The sequence below is a fragment of the Limulus polyphemus genome, unplaced genomic scaffold (assembly GCF_000517525.1).
Source record: "Limulus polyphemus unplaced genomic scaffold, Limulus_polyphemus-2.1.2 Scaffold801, whole genome shotgun sequence".
In the NCBI taxonomy this organism is placed as follows: Eukaryota; Metazoa; Arthropoda; class Merostomata; order Xiphosura; family Limulidae; genus Limulus; species Limulus polyphemus.
The window spans coordinates 361,903-387,895 of NW_013666411.1; the positions used below are offsets into that span (position 1 = coordinate 361,903).

The 25,993-nt window shown below is 30.4% G+C and overlaps 1 protein-coding gene across 1 annotated transcript in view; it reads left to right on the plus strand.

Moving 5' to 3' along the window:
* Positions 1-5,279: 5,279 nt before the first annotated feature.
* Positions 5,280-25,993, plus strand: part of LOC106460594 (dual specificity tyrosine-phosphorylation-regulated kinase 2-like) — a 52,064-nt gene continuing 31,350 nt past the window's right edge. Inside the window, exon 1 of the mRNA XM_022387345.1 lies at positions 5,280-5,540. Within this exon, the coding sequence (XP_022243053.1) occupies positions 5,478-5,540 (63 nt within the window). The 5' untranslated portion in view covers positions 5,280-5,477. The remainder of the gene's footprint in view (positions 5,541-25,993) is intronic.

The following is a 25,993-nucleotide window of genomic DNA, read 5'->3' on the forward strand; positions in this document are numbered from 1 at the left end:
TGATATTTCCATATAAATAATTATATTTTAGCTCATTTGTGGCACAGTGCAGCGGCGGGCCGTAGTTTGGTGACCCCTGGACTAGAGGGAAGGCAGCTAGTCATCACCACCCACCGCTCACTCTTGGGCTACTCTTTTACCAACGAATAGTGGGATTGACCGTCAACACTATAACGCCCCCACGGCTGAAAAGACGAGCATGTTTGGTGGGACGGGAATTCGAACCCGCGACCCTCAGATTAGGAGTCAAGCACCCTAACCACCTGGCCATGCCGGGCCCAAAATGTAAGTAGTAGTTGCTATTGACCGCCTTACCCTATATTAGGGACGGCTTGTGCAGATAGCCCTTGTGTAGCTTTGCGCAAATATCTGAAACAAACATTTTCAACACTGGGAAGCAGACTAATGCCCCTATGAGTAAAAAATAAATAAAAAAATCTAACCTCCCACAGATCCTAGTAGTTACGGTATATTAGCATTGTTAGTGTTGATAAAACTACAGAAAATATCCTTACAAAAAGTGTTGAATTAATTTAAAAAATCTAATAATAATAACGAATAATTTATCTAAATTTCTTTTGTGTCACGGAAACAATTTCTAAAAGCTTCAGTCGCTAGCCACTCACTTGAGCTTCATTTGTGGGGCCCCTCAGTAGCACAGCGGTATGTCTGCGGACTTACAACGCTAGAATCCGGGTTTCGATACCCGTGGTGGGCAGAGCACAGATAGCCCATTGTGTAGCTTTGTGCTTAATTACAAATAAACAAAATCATTTGTGGGTGTAGAAAAAAAAAGCATTAGACACAGTTTGGTACAACAACCATACCTACAAATTAATTGCGTTCACACCACTCCCAATTCCTTTAAATTGAAATTGGTAGATAGAAGTCAGTATTAACAGTTCAAAAGTTTCTGCTTTCGCTGATGATCCAAAGGGTATGGTTATTGTTACGCTATTATTATTATTATCTATTCATTTGTCAACAATATTGTAATCAAGTAAAGAACAACAGTAACTTAATAAATAATTAAAATACAACATTCTATTGTACATTATTAAAATATATTTATTAAAGCCGTCAAGAGTCCATTTAAAACACTATATATTTCGATGTGTGTATTTCATCTTCAGCAAAAAAACTCATTGACTTCACTAAAAAAGTAACGTAATAAGCTTAATCCTGTTGAAAGTCGTATTGTTAATGATTATTCAAACTTTATTCTTTAATTGAGTTTTTATAAGGTACATTTTCGTATGAAGATTTAAATAAAGTTTCTGGGAGTCATTCATGACTACAGATCACATTAATACTATTAGGATTAATTATTTACTAAATTAAGTGATTTTGTGACTGTAGAGTTTAGGGACAGTAAATGATCAAAGAAGATACTATCATTGAACACATTTTCGATTGGAATTTATATCACACAATTAATTAACGATCTAATAATTGTAATGTCTATATTTATGAATATTATTGTTGCTAAATGTTAAGAGTAACTTTATTATTTATATACGTTAATGTATTTTGTATAATAGGATTGTTCAAGGAGGGAACAATGTTTTAGGCTACACTTTTAAAGATTCAAACGTTTGTATCATTGCTTGTTTAAAGAGAGTTTATAACGTCTAGCAGGCTAGAAAACTGCCGTTAAAAAGTTTAAGAAACAACTAATATATTCAACCCGAGTTAAACGAGACTGGAGTATATTGCTGATGTATTAGTGAGCCTCTTGCAGTGGTTGAACTGATTATTGAGCCGGTGAATGAACTAATGTAATTCTGTAAATTTTGAATTTGTGTTTCAGCGAAGTTATGTTGCTATGAGAAGCTCCACATTCCTAGAAAATTAACAAGCAAGTAAGTGTTTAGCGTTGTTTGGGAGGTTATGTCTACCGTTAGTTAAGAAAATTAACAAGCAAGTGAGTGTTTAGCGTTGTTTGGGTGGTTATGTCTACCGTTAGTTAAGAAAATTAACAAGCAAGTAAGTGTTTAGCGTTGTTTGGGAGGTTATGTCTACCGTTAGTTAAGAAAATTAACAAGCAAGTGAGTGTTTAGCGTTGTTTGGGAGGTTATGTCTACTTAGTTAAGAAAATTAACAAGCAAGTGAGTGTTTAGCGTTGTTTGGGAGGTTATGTCTACCGTTAGTTAAGAAAATTAACAAGCAAGTAAGTGTTTAGCGTTGTTTGGGAGGTTATGTCTACCGTTAGTTAAGAAAATTAACAAGCAAGTAAGTGTTTAGCGTTGTTTGGGAGGTTATGTCTACCGTTAGTTACAAAGTGTAAGTTGTAAAACTTGTAGTCGAAAGAATAAAACAATTTCTTTATCGTTAAATGGCCTGAGTTTTTTCATTAATTTTTACCAAATAATTCAAGAACAGAAACTGTTACAACATTATATCTAAAGCAAGTGTAAAGAACTCTAGTTTCAGCAACAGCCTACAGAAATTAAAGTGTGATTAAATGCTATTATACACTTCTCTCACACTTATTCATAGTGGACCACTTTACGAATGACGTATTTGAAAATGTCAACAGACTTACTGAAATGTATCATTTATCTTTGTGTACCATACTTGTTTAAAGAAGTTGACAAATCTTATTTAAAATAACAGCAACTTCTCACATGTCAGCTAAGTTTTCCCTATCAAGTAAAATGCCGTGGCTGTGTGGAAAAATCATTATTACATTTCCTGGGTTTGCGATGTAATCCCAGACTAATCGTACTCAAGGCTAGTGCTTTCAATACAGAGCTAGAGGGTTAACGTACTAACGATTGCTAGTAAAATACTTTTGAACAACTCAAACTACCACACCTGAAGCCATGAATGACGATTTTGATATTCTCATTGATCTGTCTGATTGCAGTTTCTCAGAACTAACTTCTTTGCACTGCCCTAATGTGCACAGTAGGGTGATAGAATGTTTATTGTACATAATTCTTCCTGGCTGATCAAGTAACAAACATCAATCAGGTAGCAGCACACCCAAGGCTTTTCCAGAATTCTTGAGGCGGCTTCTCCCCATTTACTTTCCACCTAAAAGGTTAATTAAGTGAGAGAAACCACCTTTTTAATTTTTTTTTATTTCCGTTAGAATCACCTGTACCGAGTGGTAATATCCGTTAACCATGAGCGGGATGAAGAAAAAAAAACATTTCTGAGCATCTCCGATTGTTTCCTCAAATTTAACTTACACTAAATTTTAGGAAAATGTAAACCAAAATTCTTACCACGATTACTGCGACTGACTTGAATGCAGGGTAAAAGACTTTTGTAGCAAAGCTAGTGAAATGAAGACGTGGTCTCTCTCTCTCTTGGTGTTTGTACTTGGTGAAAATAATAACAGTAGTTTAAAGGATCAAACAGTTCAGTATTCTTTAAACTAAAATAATCATAATTAATAGTCAACAATTAAATGGTTTAAATAAAACATTATGACGTATATCTTAAATATCTTTAATATTGATAATCAAGGTGATTACTTTCCCCTATAATTCAGTTTAACTAAAGTCTGTGTCTTTCTCAAGTTTCTCTCGATATTTAGCATAATTACACGATATATGTTTATATTTATTAAGCATGAACCCGCATGTTTGTTTTCAATGCCTCCAGCCTCAGCTCGATCGAGTCTTCTCCTGCACACTTGTACTCTTACTTTCTAGATCCTTGTATTGGATGATGAACTATTTTTCATATTGACCACTTTGACATACTGCAAAAAATAGCTTTATGATATCAAAAAAGTTTAATAATTTTCAAAATTTGGAGTAGTTAATGCATTGAAACCTTTAAACAGTGCTAAACATTCATTGAAGCCTACAAACAGTGCTGAACCTTTAAAAAGTCACCTGACTAATTCACACTACTAATCCCAGAAAAGATTAGGAAAACATCTGTACCTATATTTACAGTGAAAATATGAGTTCTTCATATCGTGTCAAAAAAACGATACTCATCGTAATAAAACAGATTTCAATTAAGATAATTTTTTCTAGGTGTTCAAACTGGAAAGTGTTTCTTTTGTATCTCGTCTTTTGTTTAATTTAGCACTCATGTTGTTCAATCCAAACTTCGCTTTAGGCACGTTCTTTAGTATCACAATTTGTCCAAAACTTGAACAGTTTCTCACCATTAGACACGTCTCGCGTGCAGAACAACACATTTTCCAAGTAACTTAAACTAGAAACATGTTGATTAAATCTTGTCTTTTGCTGAGACAAACACAAATTTAAAATCAGAAGCAAAAAGGAGAAGTAAGATGTTTTAACAAAGTTAAGAGTGATGAAACAATTTTCTATTTTTGAACAACCTTTTCTCTTGGTCGGTAAAAAAAAATCAATAAAATCAAATCAAACTGTTGGTAAATGCTAAAAATATATATTGACGTTTAAATGACAATATCGTTGTTACTATATAATTTCAGTACAAATAAACTCTTAAATAAACATTGAAGAGAGAGTTAATTATGTCTATGGAGTTAGCTCTGTTATGCTGTTACTATTATTATTATTTAAAGACTATTACGTTAGCAGACTGTTAGAAAAAGAACATGTTATAAAGGCAGTGTCATCGGAAAGATTTGTATATTTACGTATTTTAACTATTTGTTTCTAATGTTCTTACTTATTTGAGTATTTTTATCTGCACTGATAATCCCTGGGTGTGATGTGTTCATTATCTGGAGAAGAGAGCCATATTATATTGGAAGGAATAGTCATTGTGTTAGCATGGTCGTTATCAGAAGACGAGCAGCTCTGTCTTTTCGCAATGTTCGTAACCCTGAAATGTATCTGGCATTGCGTCGGCATTCGTAGCGATGAGGCCTACTTTTTTACGTAGTTCACATGTCTTGGACGACGGTTAGCTGTTACATAATATATATATAATATGACTCATTTGTGTGAGACATGGTTAGTTTCGAAAGGTCTGTGCGTGATAAGGTTAAAATGTGTGAGATTAGTCTTTGTACGCAGAGTGGTCATTATTTATGGGATGACTATAGTTATTGTCTGTAGTAAGTATTTGGAAACTATAACGTTCTTTTAAGCTACGGATCAGTACTTAAAGTGATTTATTATGTCGCATGATTCAGTAATATTACCCACAATACGTCTTGAACTTACAGTTATTTTACAAGATTGAATTGCGAAATGGAGAACTCTCTCTTGATAAGTTAGTGACGCTATGCTGCTGACATCTAGTGATACAATAGACAACCACCACAGCATGGTGTTCGCATGCGTAATTGGCTATTGACTGACGGGTGTGCAGTCGACTAGAAAGCTCAAGCAGAAAGAGAAGCCATGAGCTGGTAACGCGTTTGACAGTGAAGACGAATTAGCGGGGTAACAATTTGATCAAAACATAAAGAGTCAAACCTTTTGTTTTTTAGCGTGGCAAGCAGTGCTGTTGTTGAGAATTAAAGCCAACAACAGTGAATTAACATAAAGAATTGGCAGTATCACATTCTGGATATGGCTGAAAAAATGTGCTCTGACTATCAGCTACCTCGCCTACGAAAGGAATCGCTCTTCAAGGTAAGGGAGGTGGGACCTAGGCAGGTTTATAAGTTCTGTAACATCGAATTTATAAGTATATATATATACATCATATAAGAGCTATATGCAATCATCTAAAAAATAATAAAGTTGATATCTAAACTATATAACGTAGAAAAATATAAGACTAAAAGGAAATAATTTATCGAAGTATGACTTTTTGGATCCAGACTATATCATTGCTATAACGTATATGAAAGACTAAGAAACGAATCTTTACTCACAAATATGTGTAAGCGCTAAGTCAATGTAGCGTTCTTAACCCTGATATTTGCGAATTGTTAAATTTTAAATTATATTTTAGAATATGTTAGTAAATGAATCCTGACATAACATTTTTGCTGGAGTTTCTTATTTTATTATAAAAAGAAAAACATTTAGAATATATACATTTTTTAAACTGTAACGTATACTCAATTAAAAGAAGAGAACAGTTAGAACAGAATTTCAATACTACGGAAGAAAAAAAAGAATTTACAGGTTTTCCCCAAGTCTTCAGTTTCACACACAAATATCCCTGCTTTACGCTAGCGGTTGCTACTATAACCTTTCACACAAAATAAGAACTCTAAACATAGAATGTGAAAACTTCAAATACATTCCTTCATCATTCTCTGTATGTTTGTTCACATTATTTGAATGTTTTTATAACTGTGATTTGCTTTGTTAACAGTTTGATTGTTTACATTATTACAGGGTTATTTAGTGATATAATTCATTGTTTGTTTGTTGGTTTACGGTATCATCATTTTACTAGGACTACGATACACTTTATTATTGGTTTGATTGTTTACAATATTACAAGGTTATTAGAACTGTGATGTACTCCATTGTTTAGTTCGATTGTTTACAGGATTACAGAGTTATTAGAATTATGTTGTACTTTAGTGCTTAGTTCGATTGTTTACAGCATTACAGCGTTATAAGAATTGTGATGTACGTCATTGCTTAGTTCTATTGTTTACAGAATTACAGAGTTATTAGGATCATGAGATACTTCATTGCTTAGTTCGATTGTTTAAAGTGTTGTTAGAAATGTGATATATTTAATTACTATGATTTTAAATGTTATTAGAACTTCAGTAAACTTCATTGCTTTGTGTAATTTACGTGTGTATATTAAGTGTTATTAGAACTGCAATACATTTAATTGATTCTTTTAGTTTTTTACCGTATTAGAAGGTTATTACAATTACTATATTCTTTATTGCATGGTTTGTTTGTAAAACTATGCAATAATTTTGTTTACTGCAGTATTATTAGAACTTCTGTAAACAGAAATGCTGTACAATAAATACTACATGATTATTATAACTGTGATATATTTCGTTGCTAGATTTAATTGTTTAAAACATTACATGGCTATTAGAACTGGAAAATATTTAATAGTACTATGAAGTTATTGAAACTGCTATATACTTAGTTGCTTTATTTTATTGTTTAGAGTATTGTTATTAGAATTATAATACACTTTATTGCTTATTTCAGTTATTTAACATATTACAAAGTTATTAAAACTGAAATATATATATATTATTTATTCTTTTGGTTGTTTAAAGCACTGCAGGGTTGTAAGAACCGTGATACACTCGTTGTTATTTCCTAACAACGAGTATATCACAGTCCTAATTACTCGGTAATACTCTAAACATTCAAACCAGCATATACGTTTATAGCAGTTCTAATATTAGAGGATTATTAATTATAACTTTCATTTATTTCATTGTTAGTTTGATTGTTTAGAGTTTAACAGTGTTATGCAAATTCATATATGTCATTCTTTGTTTGATAGTTTACACTACTATATTGTGATATATTACATTCTTTGTTTGATTATTTCCAGTATTACATGGTTGTTATAACTGCAATACACACTATTGCTTAGTTTGATTGATTACGATATTACAGACTCGCTGGAGCTGTGATCAATCATAAACACAACTCAATGTATCTGAAGTGTCTTTGTGTTTATTTTTTTTATAATCTAATCATCTTTACAAAAACTGTCTAAGTAAAAACAAGTTAGAAAAATGAGTAACTTCAACATTTCGCAAACAATCAGTAATAAGTAAATTTATTATCATTAGTTTCCCTCTCCAGGATTTCATTAGAAAATTTTTTATCGATGAAAATGACCACGATGCTGATCGCATGAGCATGAGTTTGTAACGATACTGTAAAAGTCTCATATAGTGTAAGTAGTATATGTATAATATTTCTGCCCCACCTGGAGGAGAACAAACCATTTTCCTCCTTTCCACTGACGAAGAAAATATCTTCGAAAAACTTATCACCTCCATATAACACAGGAACATCGTATGTATATACTGCTACTCACTTATGGGTTAAAAATGCAAAATTTTATAAACAAGAATCATTAAAACGCAACCAAAAATTATCTAAAAATAACAGAAAATCATCGAAAAATGAAAATGTTTATATAAATCGGTTTCGATGCCATAACTAATCTTCCCACCAGTCAGAATTATAAAACCACCAAATTCAATGATATGGACTATTTTATTCCTTTATAAACTAGGAAAAGATTTATTTTATTCATCGACTTAATATCTTTCATTTTATTAAATAAATCAGGTAAAAATTACTTGGAATTTGTCTGAGTTGTCATCCATTAGCACATCTACAATTCTATCACCATTTTGTGCTTTAATTATTTTTAATTTAGAGATAAAGTATTCAGCACCATCTTCTAGCTCACTCAGCTTACGAGTTTCAAAATTATATTGAAGTACACCAATAGCGTTTAACGTTTTTATGCTTCATTTATTCAAATACGCCCCCCAGTAGCACAGTGGTATGCCTGCGGACTTACAACGCTAGAAACCGGGTTTCGATACCCGTGGTGGGCAGAGCACAGATAGCTCATTGTGTAGCTTTGTGCTTAACTTCAAACAGCTTATTCAAATACTTTTTTCTTATTAATATAGGCCTAATTTTCGCAAAACAAAATTATTTTAATTCTTTGTAAAATGAAAATATTTTATGGTTTTTCCAATCCACTGGCCTAATGCTCAAGTATTAATACCATCTGGTAATATATATATCTTTTAGTAAGAAGTTTAAAGATTTAAAGATATGGATTGTTAAAAACAGAATTACATTCGATGAATATAAAAAATGTTTATTTGACCAGAAAGAAATACACAGAACTATGAATCTAACAGTAAGAAAAAGCATGAAATATATTCTATTCAAGTATCAAGCAGTAAACTCGAATGACGAAATTATTTCCAACTCATCCATAAATTCACTTTCTCTTACATAATCTATAATTTTTTGTATTTCTAAGAATAAGAGAGGTGAGTTGAATAGAATAAAAGTAACGGGAATTGTGCCAATCATTTCATTTTCATAAGCTTTAACAATACTAATTTTAAATGAATGAGCTATTTTCTTCAATTTCAAAATGGACCTATTTGTCTTTTACCAATTTTGAATTTATAAGACAAATTTATGTCTCATCCTGCAAATCCTACAATAGTTTTTAAATAGGTATCTTCTTTGAGAACCATATTCTGATATATAAAAGGAGAATTAACATTTCTCATAAAATAATTATTGTTATTGTATAAATTCCCAATGGTAGAGAATGTCCTAGATACATTATCTAGGTAAGAGTTAGTAGCAGCATCGTTTTCTGCAGAAAGATCACAGACATTTATATTATTTTTCACATTGTTTTCTATTAATGGATTATTTTCCAAATATCGCAATTGTCTCGCAGTTTCTGTATTAAAGCATTAATACTTAAATTGATAGTATCAATTGATTCATTCGATTTTCTTTCTAATTCAGTTATATTAATTTCTAATGTTTTATTAAAATCTTCAAATTGGTCATTTTTTAAATTTTTTCTAAATATTTTATCAACTACTTTTTTGTTGACTGCATCAGTTTATTCTATGGTTCTATTAAATTTTCTTTGGTATTTGTATTTGCATCAAATGTTTTATCTTTATTCAGTACTAATGAATAATTTTTCAAATATTGCAATTTACTCGCAGTTTCTGAATTAATATAATTGATACTTAAATTAATATCAGCTATTGTCTCTTTAAATTTTCTGTCATATTCACTTATATCAGCTACTAAAGCTTTGATATTTTATCTATTTCATCAACATAAATTTTGTTCACTGATCCATTCTGAACATTACTTTAAATAGCTCTTACAGTTACTCCAATTAATTCCAACATTAGCTTGAGGATTTAGGGTAAAACTATTATATTCAACTTCTTGATCGGGATAGAGTTTAATATGAGGAAACCATAACGAAATATCGCTTATAATTTTCATTATCTTTATAAATCATATCATTACTCCTACTTCCTCTTAAAGGAAATATCACAAGAATATTTATTTATTTTTTCTAAAATCGTTAAAGAATTTAAAATAATGTCTACTTGGAATCCATATTTTTATTTGATTACTATTTTTTTGTTAGAATCCATCTTTTTTGTAAAACGTTCGTTGTAAAAGACATTATGTTTAAATACTGATACCAATTTATCAATTTTGACCTTATTATCTTCACCACTCAATGTTGTTGTTCCATCATCATCAGATACTAAAATTGGAGATCCGGAAGTATCTGTATAATACAACGTGTTACTTGCTTCACCAGTGCTATAATCATTCGTAAAATTTAATAATCCTTCTATATGATGTGCTAGACATGGTAATTCAATTTCTTCAATCATAGTATTATCAATATATAATTCAGCTCTTGAAAAAATATTACCAGTATTAACTAATGTTACATTATCACTACCAATTGTACTTCCATTTTGCTTTGTATATATTTCTTTGATCCTGGAGAAATATAGCCACTATAATATGATATCTTATCGTTTATACCCTTAATGTTAAATACATAATTAGCCTCCTCTTTTTCATTGATAACTACCATATTTTTCGCGATGTTGTTGATATTAAAAAATTTCTATATCATTTTGATAATATTTAGGTACACTCATTAGATTCCAAATTTTTTCCATTTATTAGAGTTAAAATCTTTTTAATTCTATTTCATATTCTATGTATTGTTTAGATTCCACTTTTTTAGCTAATACCTCTAAAGCTTTGTTTTTAACCTTATTTAGCAATAACATTAAAATACCTCTCCCGTATATTTTCTACTCTTTCAGATAACAAATGTTTATTATAATTCATTTATTATCAGTTAAAAGTAGCCTATAAACAGATCATTGTTTGTTGAAATTAATTGAATGCTCGTTTTGATCTGTAATCTTCATCGTTATTTTATAAATATTATTTGATCTGTTAGCATCTGTATATATTGGATTTATTTCTTCAATTATTACAAGGTTATTACAAGGAGTAAATGAATTTAAAATATTGCTAGATCATCATTGTATAATACTCCATTGATAACATCCCAATGAATACAAATATCATCTATACCTCTAGAAATATTAGTTATATATTTTCTTCTCTGTTCTTTATCAGAATAAATTTTTGGTTAAAATCCTGATAATTCCTACAACTTTCTTTTAGATGCACGATGAATGTCAAATTTTATAGGATGATCATTAAATAATCTAACTAATTTTTTTTTATTTAGCATAGAAAATAATTACCATTTCCAATGGTTTCTCTTTTCCGGTTATTTACGTTTTTATCTTAACAATAAAAAGTATTGTTATTAAGTCTTTCAGCAATGTTGTTCCATGATACCCTTATTGACAAAAGTTGTAATGCTAAAAAATAACTTCCGTTACTTACATCAATATGAGTTTTAAGTTATATTGTAAATGCTCACTGCAATATAACTCATTTATTATACATTAAAAATATTTTACAATATTCTTCGATATCATTATTTCTAAGCTCTCCTCCTTTAACTAATACGTCTAATAAATCAACGATTTGATTATATAACTTTTTACTTTTGTTTCTTGCTATTAACGTATCAGTTAGTTTGCCTAATTCATTGTGTTAGGTTATGAATATGAGCTGGGATTCTTTTATAGTAGGTGTCTGTGACTTTTTGGCGATAAATGTCAACAATAAACGGACAGCACACAATCCACTTGTTTAAAAATACTATATTCAAAACAAGTCAAACGTATGTACAAAAAATTCTTTACACTATAGGATATCACAGTTGTATCTAAAGCTCTAGATAATTATCTTTTCTCGTCAAAAGTCCACACAGTCTAGTTCAGTTATTTTAGAACTCAACTGACAAGACGGGTTATTTTTCCCTACTCTGTTTCTTACTGCACAATCTGCGAAAGATTCACTTACGTTACCCCATTGATTACCACAGTTGTATCAAGAACTACAAATAATTGTCTCTTTTTCGTCAAAGTCCACACAGGCGTGTTCAGATACTTTAGAACACCCTTTAACAAGACAAATTATTCTCTTTTATCTCTATTATTACAATACCCCTGTGAAACTCACTTTAAATACTGCCCGTTATGGCTAAACTAATAATCGCGCAGTTTAACTTCACTAACTTAACATTTTCTGGCTAAACTTCTTTCTAACTTAACCTTTTTGTGACTTAACTTCATTTCTTTTGTTGGTTACCACATTTGTATCCAGAGCTTTAAATAACTATCTCTTTCCGCGTCCACACAGGTTTGTTTGACAAAACAAATGATTTCTCCTATCTCTTTTGTTCAATATAGCTGTGAAACACACCATAGAAATCATTTGTTAAGGCTAATCACTCACACGCCGGCTAATTTCATGTTTTCTTTCACTAACTAACCTTTTTATATCTTAACTTAACTCCTTCTGACTTAAATTCACTTGCACTCACTTGGTCGCCTATATACATACATTGACCAAATGAGACCTAGAACTTTCTGACAAAATACGAGACGCTATGATATAACAATACTCACTTAGGACAACGAGAAAAATACAGAAGTTTCGAGTACTGTGACGTCAATTTACAACAAACGTAACGTACGACTCTTACCAAGTTAGGTAACGAAATGTGTCATAACTATCACTTTTAAAATGATCAACTTTTAACACTCTTGTTATAAAAACTAAATAATTATTTAATACTAGATCACTAAATGAACTAAGTAATAACTCTTGGACTAAACAATCTTGTACATCCGACACATTGATTAATCCTTCACCACTTATTTTGATAATTTTAGACTACCTCTCAAGACTTTTAATTTTTCAGTATATAATTTGATATTATCTATTGTCTCTTCATTTGATGTTTTATCTACGCCTAATATTTGTTTCTCTATTCCGAATGATTATATTCTTCTAATTGTTTTAACTTTTATATTTCTTTAACCCTTTTTTTTCTTTTTTTTTGCTACCCAAAGATTTGTTTAATTTTCCTGCACTTTCTATCATTTCTTCAATTAAATGGGGTTTAATTAATTAATACGGATGGTAATATAAATTCTTCTTGCTCTAAAAATGGAACATATAATCCATCATTTAAATCAACCCTATATTTTGTTTTTGGTTCTTCAATAATAAATTTAGGTTCTTCGATAGAATGTATTGTAATATTATGAATTGCGTCTTCTATAGCTTTCAATTCTCTTTTCGTTTCTTCAACTTCTTCTCGAGGAATAGCTTGAGATTCTATTTTTTAATTATAGTTTATGAAACTCTGTTATTAACTCTTCGTATTTTACTTTACTTAAAGCTTCTGCTTCATTTTTTTTCTTCTTTCTTTGTTTTGTTTCGATTGTCGTTTTAATGTATTGATGTATTCTTTATCTTTTTTCACTGATTATTTATTTATAATAAAAAATATCCAAGTTATATTTTAGCATATAGTTTAGCTTATCATTAAATGTATCCATCTTATAGTTAAATAAATGATAAATATTAAAGATTATACACAACCAGAATATTTTGGGGATTTTGATCAAAATACTTTGCTACCTATACATCTATTAAGGCTTTTAAATGTTGACCCACCTAATTCTGGAAAAACAAATTTGTTGTTAAATCTAATCTAATATCAGTTAAACCATGACAACTTATACTTGTGTGTAAAAGATATAGGAAAACCTAAATATGTAAAATTTCAATAGTTTACAATTTTTGATGATATAGATGAAGATGTCTTACAATTTATCGAAAATCGAAATGAGAAAGAGAAGAATATAATTTTTATTATTGGATGTTAAATCTACTAAAATGAGTTATAGAAGGAATTTTAAACCATTATAAATTAATGTAGGAGTATATAGAGAAGAAATTATTTGCATGTCGGAGAAGTTATATATTATATTCTGATATTAATATAGTTATGATAAGTTTTAAATTTTTATTCAGTGCTTCCGGGCTTAACAGCGTTTGGTATTGTTCTTTAACAGTGTTAAGTTTTGGAGCTGGTATCATTGAAGTAATTGATAAGTATATAAATATATCTGCTAAGAAAGAAGAATATATAATATCTTATAACTTTACATAGAGATGCCAGGTTTAATTAAATGTAAAACTATTACTGAAGAAGAAATTAACTTAAAGAGAAATATTTCATACAAACATTAAAATACTTGCCAAGATAGAAGTACATGAAATAAGCAAAGTTAAATGGATATAGATGAGGGGAAGTGATCTGGGCTGGCTGGATGCAAGATATATTTAATCCCCCTGATGTACATTTACTCGGATTTCATTACTGTGGACCCTTTACTAAACTTAAAAAAATGTCTAACTAGAGGTGATCCTGGTATTAACAGAGTGGATAAAGCATGTAAGAAATTTGATATTGCTTATAATAAATCACAAGCTACAGCTGACATACATATAGCTGATCAAGAATTGGAAGAAGATATTAATGCTATTCAAGGTCCAACTTTATGTGAAAATGTTGCTGGAGAAATTGTGAAACCAATTACTGAAGCTAAGAAAGCATTCAGTCTTGGTATTTCATCTATTATGTACTATTTAAACTGTAAAATAAAAACTGAAACAACCAATATTTAGGTTGCTAAAATGAAAGACCTGTTATTAAAGAAATATGTAAAGCTTGTGGTGCAAATAGTTTCAATTAAAAAAATTAAAGAAATATATTATGATCCAGAAAGAGGTTTCAGCGGTATACAAGCATCAAAAAGAAAAACTCCATTACCTCAAAAAGATATAATAGAATTTTTTATATCAGCAAGACGAACATACAAAATACAAACCAATTAGATATAACTTTAATAGAGGAAGAATCTTCGTAACACAAAATGATGATCAATGGGAAGGAGATTTAGTTTATATGAGAAAATTTAAATCCTTACGATAATATCACAAATTATACTTTAACAGTTAAAAATATTTTTAGTAAATATGCTTGTTCTAATCAAATTTAAAACAGGAGAAAAAACAACAAAAGCATTCAAATTCACTTTTAAAGAGATGAAACCCCAAAAATTCAAACTGATAAAGGAACAGAATTCATTAATAATAAATTATTTAATGAACAAAATATTCACTGGTTTACCACTGAAAGCGATATTAAAGCACAGATTGTTGAAAGATTCAATAGAAATTTGAAAACTAAAATATGGAAATGTTTTATTGTTATATTACAAGAAAATGATTGATGTTTTAAGAAGATAAGTTAATAAGAAATTATAATATTTGATATCGTAGATAGTAAGGTGATTCCAGTTGAATCAAATAAAAAAAAGAAAACGAAAGTAAAGTATATAATAATCTATATAATTTTAAAACAATTCTTAATGCTAGATATAATGTTGGTGATATGGTTAGAATTTCAAAATATAAAGAAACAATCAAGAAAGGATACTTCCCAAATTTTATCGAAGAGATATTCATTATAACTGAAATTTTACAAACAGATCCTATAACTTATATAATTTAAGATCTCAATAATGAAAAAAAATCACGGAAGCTTCTATGAACTAGAATTAGTTAAATATGATAAGAAAGATTAAGTTTATAAGATTGAAAAATAATTGGAAAAAAGGATGATAAAGTATTTGTAAAATGTTTAGAATATCCTGATAAATTAAATTATTGGATATATATTGCAAATATTATCCAAGTGCCCTGTTTCGGGGTGGTTGTGTGTTAAATGGCAAGTCTTTGACTGACTCCTTATATTTTTTAACATTGTCAATTTTCGAAATTTTTTTACGTTAATCTATTTTTACTATCAACATTGTCATAAATAGCCTGAGTCAAAGGGTAATTTTGAAAAGGCTCTATTTTGGTGCTCTCTTATATTATGGGCCCCTTGTATTTACTATCAATATATGATTTTTCCAATTAATGGATCCAAGTAAAACGTTTTATAACCATCATTATATTCTATGGATTTTAACTACTCATAGTATTCAATAAACGTTTTCCATATTTTTCGTTTTTATTTTATTTCATTTCTTTTATTTCATTTTCAACTTGTAAATAATCACAGATCTTTTTAACAAAAAAAAAAGAATAATTTACATGTTTATCCTTATAGAAGATAACCAAATGATGAAACATGTCTCTTATCTATGGTATCTTTATTTTCTTATTAAAGTATTTCATTCTATATTTTACTTTAGAACAGGGTTTCTCGATTAGACTATTACAATAATAAGATATATTATCAACCGTCCATCTTTGACATATTCCACATAACTTTGGTATTATCTCTTATTTTTTATCAACTATTTCAAACTTGTCCATTTATTTATAAATCCTAAAATTCATACATGTTAATAACATTTTCTAAAATTAAATCGAGAAATGTAAAAAATGTATTGTCTGTAAAGTTGAAAAACCTTTCAACGAATTTAATAAAAATAATCAAACCAAAGATGGTCTAAGGTCTTTGTGTAAAAAATGTGTTAGTCATCATTATCATGCAACTAAAAATAAAATATATGAAAAAAATAGAATGTGAATATGGATCGAAAGTCTTTAAAACACATTTGAAAAACATAAAGACAGCTCCCTCCATAGAAGGAGATTAAATTAAATTTCAAAAAGTACTCTACATGCATAAAAAGAGAAATCATTTGATACATTTTACGAAAACGAAAGTATTGACTATGATTATCATTTTGAATGTAAAAAATATGTTGGTGATTATTAAAATAAAGCTAAAAATGAAAAATATGAAAAAGTAAAATGTGAATTTGGATCGAAAGTCGTCTACAGATAGACTTTAAAATAATCTCAAAAAAGAGCAGTTCAAAAACACAAAACAATATTTTCCAGATGATAAGCTCGACCTTGTAATAAGAAAAGCAGTTTATCCTTATGATTATACGGATTCGTATGATAAATTTGTAATGAAACGCATTTACCATGAAAAGACACATTTTACAGCATATTGAACGAGTGTAATATTTTAGATAAAGACTACAAACATGCACAAAACGTTTGGAGAGAGTTTAATATACAAAACATGGTAGAATATTCTTCTCTTTATGTAAAAACTGATGTTTTATTATTAACAGATATTTTCTTGAACTTCAGAGACGTTTGTTTTAAAACATAAATTAGACCCTGCTTGGTATTACACAGCACCTGGTTTATCATGGAATGCATTGTTAAAAAATGACTAATGTTGAATTCGAATTATTGACTGAATATGATATGATCTTAATGCTTGAGAAATATATTCGTGGAGGTATATCTTAGTGTAGATATAGCAAAGTAAATAATAAATACATGAAAGATTATGATCATAATAAAGAATATATATTTTTATCCTATCTAAATGCTAATAACCTGTATAGATTGGCAATGAGTCAATATTTACCCTATTGAGAATTTAAATGGAGTGATACAAATATTGATATAATGAAAGTAAGCAATGATTCTGAAATAGGTTATATTTCAGAAGTAGATTTAGAATATCCAAAAGAACTACATTACTATCATTCTGATATACCCCTAGCGCCTGAAAACAGAATAGCGACTAAAGAAATAAAGTTAATGACAGTTTTATATGATAAGAATAATTACGTGCTTCACTATAGAAAACTGAAACAATATTTATCATTGGGAATGAAACTGAAGAAAATTCATAGAGTGATTGAGTTCGCGCAATCTGATTGGCTTAAGAAATTTATTGAGATAAACACGTAATTGAGAAGTCAAGCTACTAATAATTTTGAAAAAAATATATTTTTATGATTTGTTAAATAATTCCGTATTTGGATAGACTATGGAAAGTATTAGGAAACGGGTTGACATATATAATTGTGTTCTAATCCAAACAAAGTTGAAAAATTAATAGCTAAACCAAATTTCAAGGGAAGAACAATATTTATAGAAACGTTATCCGTTATTCATACGAATAAAACAAAATGGTATTCAATAAACCAAGTAATGTGGGTATGAGCATTCTAGATCTTCCGAAAACATTGGCTTATGATTTCCACATGGAATCAGGAAACCAAAGTGTGATGATGACTTACAGTTATCATATCAAGATACTTATTCTCATATTTATGAAATAAAAATAGACGATCTTTATAGCGACATAAAAGAAAACATTAATTTATTTGATAATTCAATCTATCCAAACGATAATTCTTATGGTATTCCGTTAGTAAACAAAAACGTTTTGGGTAAAATGAAAGATGAAAATAATGAACTTTTAGGGCTTAGATCTAAAATGTATGCTTTAAAATTACAAGATGATAAAATCTGTAAGAAGTCTAAAGGTGTAAAGAAATGTGTTGTTAAAATAGAATAACATTCGATGAATATAAAGAGTATTTATTTGGCCAGAAAGAAATATACAAAACTATGAATCTAATACGAAGTAAAGAGCGTGAAATATATTCTATTCAAGTTAATATGAAAGCATTGAGCTAGAATGATGATAAAAGATATTTATTACCAAATAGTATTAATACTTTAGCATTAGGCCATTGTATCGAAAAACCATATGTTGCCCTTAATATCTTCGTCTTACAAAAAATTATTATTTTTTTACAAGAATTAGGTCTACATTATTAAACATAAAGTATTTAATACATGAAAGCACTAAAAAAGTTAACGCTCTTGGTGTACTTCAATATCATATCGAAACTCGTAAGCTGAGTGAGCTAGAAGATGGTGCTAAATACTCTATCTGTAAATTAAAAATAATTAAAACACACTATTGTGATAGAATTGTAGCTGTGTTAATGGATGAAAACAGGGACGAATTCCAAGTATTTTTACCTGATCGGTTTAATGAAAAAGAAATATATTAAGGCAATGAATAAAATAGAAGATATTTTCCTTGTTTTTAAAGGTTTTCATTTTTCGATGTATTTTATGATATTTTGAGTATTTTTAACGATTTTTTTTGGTGTTTTTAAATTTTGAATTTTTTAACCCCTAAGTGAGTAGCAGTATATATATAAAACAGTAATATATATTTCTATGTTATTTGGAGGGAATCTAGTTTTTTCAAAGATGCTTTCCTCATCAATGGAAAGGGAAAAAATAGTTTGTTCCACTCCAGGTGGGACAGAAACATTGTATATATATACTACTAGTGTATATAAGTCAATGTTATAACTAGAATTGAGATTTTCTTCTCAATTCGTGCTACAATTGGACTTGATAATCATTTCACAAAATTTCATGATATATTCAAACTTGGAAATGTGTGTTGTATACATACATGTGGTCTGTGGAATTGAGAATTATTATACAAAAGTTCATACTATAACTAGACTTAAAAAATCGGTGTTTATACTGTCGTGTTTAAACAAGTTTGACAGGTGTCGTACACAAGTCCGTGCTATAACTATACCAAGAAATATTGTATATAGGTCCATAATATAACTCAAATCTTAATTAATTTTATGTAAATTGTTAGAACTAAACTTAAAAATTATTGTGCATAATTTCGTGTTATTACTTGACTTGAACAAAGATTCCTTGATCTAACTCCACTTTTTACACAAAAAGAAAGGAATGGTTTTGTTCCGTTGCCTAGGGACTGTGACAAGTGAACCCGTTAATTAAGCAAGATTAAAGTTCTAAGTTCACAAGTCTGATCTTGTAAGAATATTACATATTGTTATAGGGATAATACCTGCACTAATTGGAATAAAATCTGATTTCACTTAAACTGTTTCCACTTCGTTTGAAACTAGTCTCTGAATGTAATAGATGTGAACTCGTATTCTGAAGAATGTTTTAACTTTTCGTTCGTTTTCTTAGATAGAGGTAAAAGATTTACAAAAATTGACTCGAGACGGAGGAAACACTTTACTAAAGACGAGCATCACTGATTATATTTACAAGTGTATTCCAGAAGCAACTCTCCTGTGTACCTAAAATAATTTAGCGATATTCTCACTAATTAAGAATGCAGTACAGAGCTGAGCTCCTGGAATATTATCATTTCTAGTAAACAGGTGACAGCCTCATACACTCAGTTACTTCTGGCTGCAGTTAACATAAGATAGTGTCTAACACTTATTTCTTCTTTTAGTTAACATAATGCTTAAAAACTGAAAGCATAGTGCAACAGTAGGCAACAATGTATTTCTAGTCCCAGTAAATGAAAGGTAACAACAGAAACTGAACTACTTATGTTCCCAATAAACACATTATCCCTGACTCTACGTTGGACACCAAGAAGCTCTAGTTGATTTCCTGTCATAATAATTAGATGGCGGCAACAGAAGTTGGATTTCTTCTAATCTTTCTAAAGAAAGACACCAACAAAGGCTAAGCTGTTTTGGCGAGTTAATAATTAACAGATAAGAGTTTTATTTTTTACCTCTGCAATACATAGTTTTTAATTTTTGGTCATAATTAACAAATACCAGTCTCAGACACAGCTGAAGTACTTCTGATCTTTGTAACGACAGATACCAGGAAACACGGTATTGTTTTTCTCATAATTAACAGATTTCAGCAACAGACTTTGCTGAATTACTTCTGGTCTTTGTAATGACACATATCAACAAACACAGATACTAAGCTCTAGACACTGTTGAATTGTTTCTGATCTTTGTAATGACAGATATCAGCAATCACTGAATTGTTTCTGATCTTTGTAACGACAAATACCAGCAATCACTGGATTATTTCTGATCTTTGTAACGACAAATGCCAGCAATCACTGAATTGTTTCTGATCTTTGTAATGACAGATACCAGCAATCACTAAATTATTTCTGATCTTTGTAATGACAGATACCAGCAATCACTGAATTGTTTCTGATCTTTGTAATGACAGATACCAGCTCTCACTGAATTGTTTCCAGTCGCAGCAGAAGGCAGCAGCATATACTGGACAATGTCTTGTATCATTAAACAAATAGCAGTACAAACTGGATTAGATTTCCAGCCCTTACCAACACTGTACGTATACATACAACAGTAGTAATTGGATTAGACTTTATACTGACACAAACTATTCTTATTGAGTAACAAGTTGTATTCTATGCGGCAGTGGCATATGTGGATGTTTGGGAGTATGTATTTTGGGCATGCGGCAGTGGCATATGTGGATGTTTGGGAGTATGTATTTTGGGCAGATCTGCAGAAGTTCCCGAGTTAAAAATATTTGCAAATTAATAACAATCTATAAAGTATATGAATTAAATTATGTAGTTAAAATAATTATATTTGATCGGAAAGCATCAAGTAAACAGCTTAAAACTTCAGTTTTTGTAAATATTTTAAACTTACAATAAACATTTCTATACTTATGCTAAGAAGTTCTAATAAAAACGATTATTTCATTGTTGATAATAATGAAGAAAATCACTTCTTCATAAAACATTTTTTGGATATTTTCACAAGTATTAATTAAAATAATGTGCATAAAAAATACGCTTGAAGTGTCAAGTTGATTTCGTTCAGTTGGAAAATATGAAGACTTCATGTTTGAACAACCCTGATAAGAGTAGTCCTGATAATAACAGTGCTTATTCTGTTCCTGATAATAGCAGAGCTTATTTCGTTTAGACAATCCTGATAATAGTAGTGTCTATTTTGTTTGAAGAAACCTGATGATAGAAGTGCATATTTTGCACATTCAAGAACAGTTTACTCTAGACCTGTGTTACCATGACAACCAGTTTGGCTCATGTGATCAGAGGGATTTCCCGTTTTTCTTTCTATCCCTATTGATTTTTCTGGCTCCGACAGTAAGCGTGTGTTGTAAGACCTAGACTTTTTTCCCTCAAGTAAAGGTTGATACAGAACTCTGGCATTCATTCGCGAGCCCCACATTCAAGATAATTATTATTTCAACTACTATTCAAAGAAGATATCGCTGATACCAATAGTGCTAAAATGGTCAAAAAACATTACAGACAAATTCTAGCCAACAACGACAAATCTGCATAATGATTATGTGTTTTTTAAACAAATTCAACACCAGTGTACACTTTCTTTATGCTGGTCTTCGATGCAAGTCACACACAAAAACCAGAGAACTTCGTTTTAAATATTAGTCTTTGTAAAGATTTATTGGGATTGAAATGAGATATGTAAAAAGAAAATTGTTAGTTAAATATATAAATATTCAATAAACTTTATTTTTCGTATTTTGTTTTTAAGTGCATAATTCCCCAGTTCGATCTTCAGTGCAGCTTTACGCTAAAACAAACACTCAACTAAAGGTTTGTAAAAAATGTGAACACTGTTATTTGGCAGATATGTTCAGGATATATTAGTACGAGAGTAATTTAAAAAAACGTAAAAACATGTTCACTTTTCAAATCAGTTTATTGGTGAGCTTAAAATGTAAACGAACGCATACTCATTAGGTTGATATTCTTTGTATGAAGAAAAGTAGAAACTATTATAAACTAAGTTGTTGATACAAACAGCACACCCACTTAGAAACCTTACAACTTCAACTAAGAATGGCAGTTGAATTCGTTCCATTCCTTAAGCCGTTTTGGATATAAGGGAGCCATTATTACAGGCTATACTTTGTTTAAAATACAGATACCAATGAGTGAAAATTATCTATGTGTTGGTGAAAAGAGTTTGTGTTAATGGATTGAATGTTTCAAAATGTTGCATGAGAAAGCTAAGCTATAATTCATATCGTTAATTAATAAATAATACATCAGAGCAAACTTATGAGATGTAAATTATATTCATACAAAGTGATTTCTTGATATAGCGGTAACCATTTACATAAGAAGAAACAATGAAAAGAGCTTTTTTGCAAGTCTGTAGTAAGGCAAATACGTAAGAAAACAAATATAGCAAATTCAACACTCAAGACGAAACAGTGTAAAATTTTTCTTGCAATACTGTAATAAATCATGCGTGTATAAAAAATAATTAAATCGTTTAGCGTGCCGGGCTGCGTATCCAAAGGTCCAAGGCTAGAGTTGCGATCTGCCCGTAACAAGCTCCGCGCTTTCAGCTGTGAGAGCGTTATAGTCGAGACTGTCAGTCCCGGTTTTCGGTTAAGAGTAGCTGTGTGGGGAGTAACTGCTGCTAACTGGATGCACTCCCTCTGGTTAACAGTTCAAAATTAGTGACGCTAAGCCTGAATCTTATGGTGATTGACTTAGCCGTTTAGCCCACGTGCCGCATAAGTAGTGTTTAGGCTGAAAATATCAAAGATCATATCACACGAATTTAGCATAGGATATAAGATCCTTGATTACTCTTCTTTTTTTTTGTCGATAGGAAGCACGAGTTAATTGCATGTTAATGAGATCACTCCTTAATATTAATCGATCTAATAGTCTTTCGTATGTTCTTTCATTTGTATGTTCTTTGCTGAACTCAAAGCTTCAAGATGGTCTATTTGCGCTGTGCATACCACAGGAATTTAACCTCGACATTTAGTGTTATAAATCCTCAAGCTTAGCGCTGAGCCGTTGTGGAGGAAAGCTTTTACATTAGGTAAAAATACAGTATTAAGTATGCATGCATAGTGTTAACTATAGTGATACGTACTTACATTCTTGATTTAGTATATCAAAGATTAAAATTATTGTCATATGTATTGAACAACATCGACATCATATAACTGGGCTCTGCGGTTTGCGAGTAATTACCAATTTAAGTATATATGTACATGTGTGTGTAAAAACTAATGTTTTGCCGTACGAGTTTAGCAACCATTGATTAGAATAATCCGGGTTAGATTTTATTGATCGACATTATGTCGCTAAATACAAGGTGACATCGGTTGTATTTGAAGTATCTTGCACGTTTAGGTCGTAAGCAAAGCTTCGGTGTTTTTTGTTTTTTTTATGTGTGCTACACACAGTGGCTTTGAAAGATGCTAAACAAAAGTTGCACTGCTAGGGTCGTTAAACGTACACTAATTTCACTTACACTTCTGGTAAAGTTAAATGTCGACGTTCTTTTGTTTGTTGTTTGAAAACAAAGCCACATTGAGCTATCTGTTGTGCCCAGCGCATGGAATCGAACCCTGTATTTTAGCGTTGTAAGTCCGTAGACTTACCGCTGTCCCACCGCTGTTCTTTTTTATTTTAAAAATAGTATACGAATTACTTTAAACATCGGCATTCTTCATTTTCAAAATACCAACAGACGTACCTTTTCAACGCACGGGGAAGACATAGGGGCTCTGGGGTGATATAGGGGAGATCCGATCCGAACACCGATTTCCTCGATGTCATTATTCGGGAAGACTTACAAGTATATGTTAAGTTTGGTGAACAAAAAAAGTCCAGCGATTCGTCACTTACACGTGGACACACACTCATATACTTTTTTCAAATAATGGTTTAGGTATAAGTTACACTAGCTAGTACATATATCGCATTTCAAATAATGGTTTAGGTATAAGTTACACTAGCTAGTACATATATATCGCATTTCAAATAATGGTTTAGGTATAAGTTACACTAGCTAGTACATATATCGCATTTCAAATAATGGTTTAAGTATAAGTTACACTACATATATCGCATTTCAAATAATGGTTTAGGTGTAAGTTACACTAGCTAGTACATATATATCGCATTTCAAATAATGGTTTAGGTATAAGTTACACTAGCTGGTACATATATATCGCATTTCAAATAATGGTTTAGGTATAAGTTACACTAGCTACTACATATATCGCATTTCAAATAATGGTTTAGGTATAAGTTACACTAGCTAGTACGTATATATCGCATTTCAAATAATGGTTTAGGTATAAGTTACACTAGCTTGTACATATATATCGCATTTCCTTGTTTTCTTTAAACCTACTACACAAGCTAACTAAAACATCAACAATTTTTCTTACTTCAAAAACAAAACAAAAACTGACTCATTGATAGCCTTTCTTCGTTATTGTAAAAATATTACACTCATAAAGTCGGCGTAATTCTTAGGAGGCTAGTGGGCTTTTGTTTATGATTTTCAGTCTTACTTGCAACATCCATCAGTGTTTGCCCTTGCATGTGCACTACAGTAAACAGTATGAATACAAATATATTAACGTGTCGTGCATTGGTAAGATGTGAAGATCTCAGGAAATTTATGTGTTTCGTTATCAATACCCTTCTATATTTTGCTCTATAATTACTTGGTTACTTAATCCAGTCTTATTGATTATAATGTTGTTAAATCTTCTTAAGTATACTTATGAATATTATTTGGTATATTTTTTAGCTTAATTTAGCTGCAACGCTTCCTATCGCGCAGAGAATTTACACTGGGAAATTTTTATATCAATTTTGGATAGTTTGGGTTTTCTTCCTCAACCACTTCTACTGGCAACAGTACCAGTTCCACAAACCCTCTTCACGGTTTTGCTTATAGCACTGGATGAAAACGTGAAGTCGGCCTGCGATCTGTCGATCACAGAAGCTCTTTTCAGCTAAAACTTTGATGAGCTTGCCATGTGTAGTTTTCATCCCAGGAGCCACCATGTTCACAATTAGTTTCAACTTCTACAAACATATCGCTGCCTGTACTTGTATAGGCCTTGTGTTGGTTTGACACTTTCAGATTGGTTACCTGATACCCAATCACATTGTGCCATGTCGACACAACACTTCATTATTATTTTATTTCGGCAACATTTTATTTTTACACAAAATATATTACTCGATTATGTGTAATTTGCATTATATACCCATTTTGTCCTCTGTTTCCATAATTACTTCCAATACTGTATATATTTACCTTACTTTTGACCAGAGGCTCTTATTACTTAATTTTACACAGCACGAATTGCAGCCTCTCAATAACGCTATTGTATGTTTATCACGAGACTGACATTGTAGTCATGGAAACACACTTCTGCTGCAAATAAACTATGCTCATTAAAGTCTACATCTTTAGATACGCGTTGGATGTATCAAGTATATCAGCGTTTATCTTTACCTGAGCAGCTTGTATTTTCTTTGTTGTTTGATAATCAAAGGTATCCATATAAACAAAATGTTTATTAAGCTGTGTTTGAGATCAACCAGGAAATTGCTAGCATGGTTTATTACTACATATATATATATGTATATCTTGTTATAATTATATATA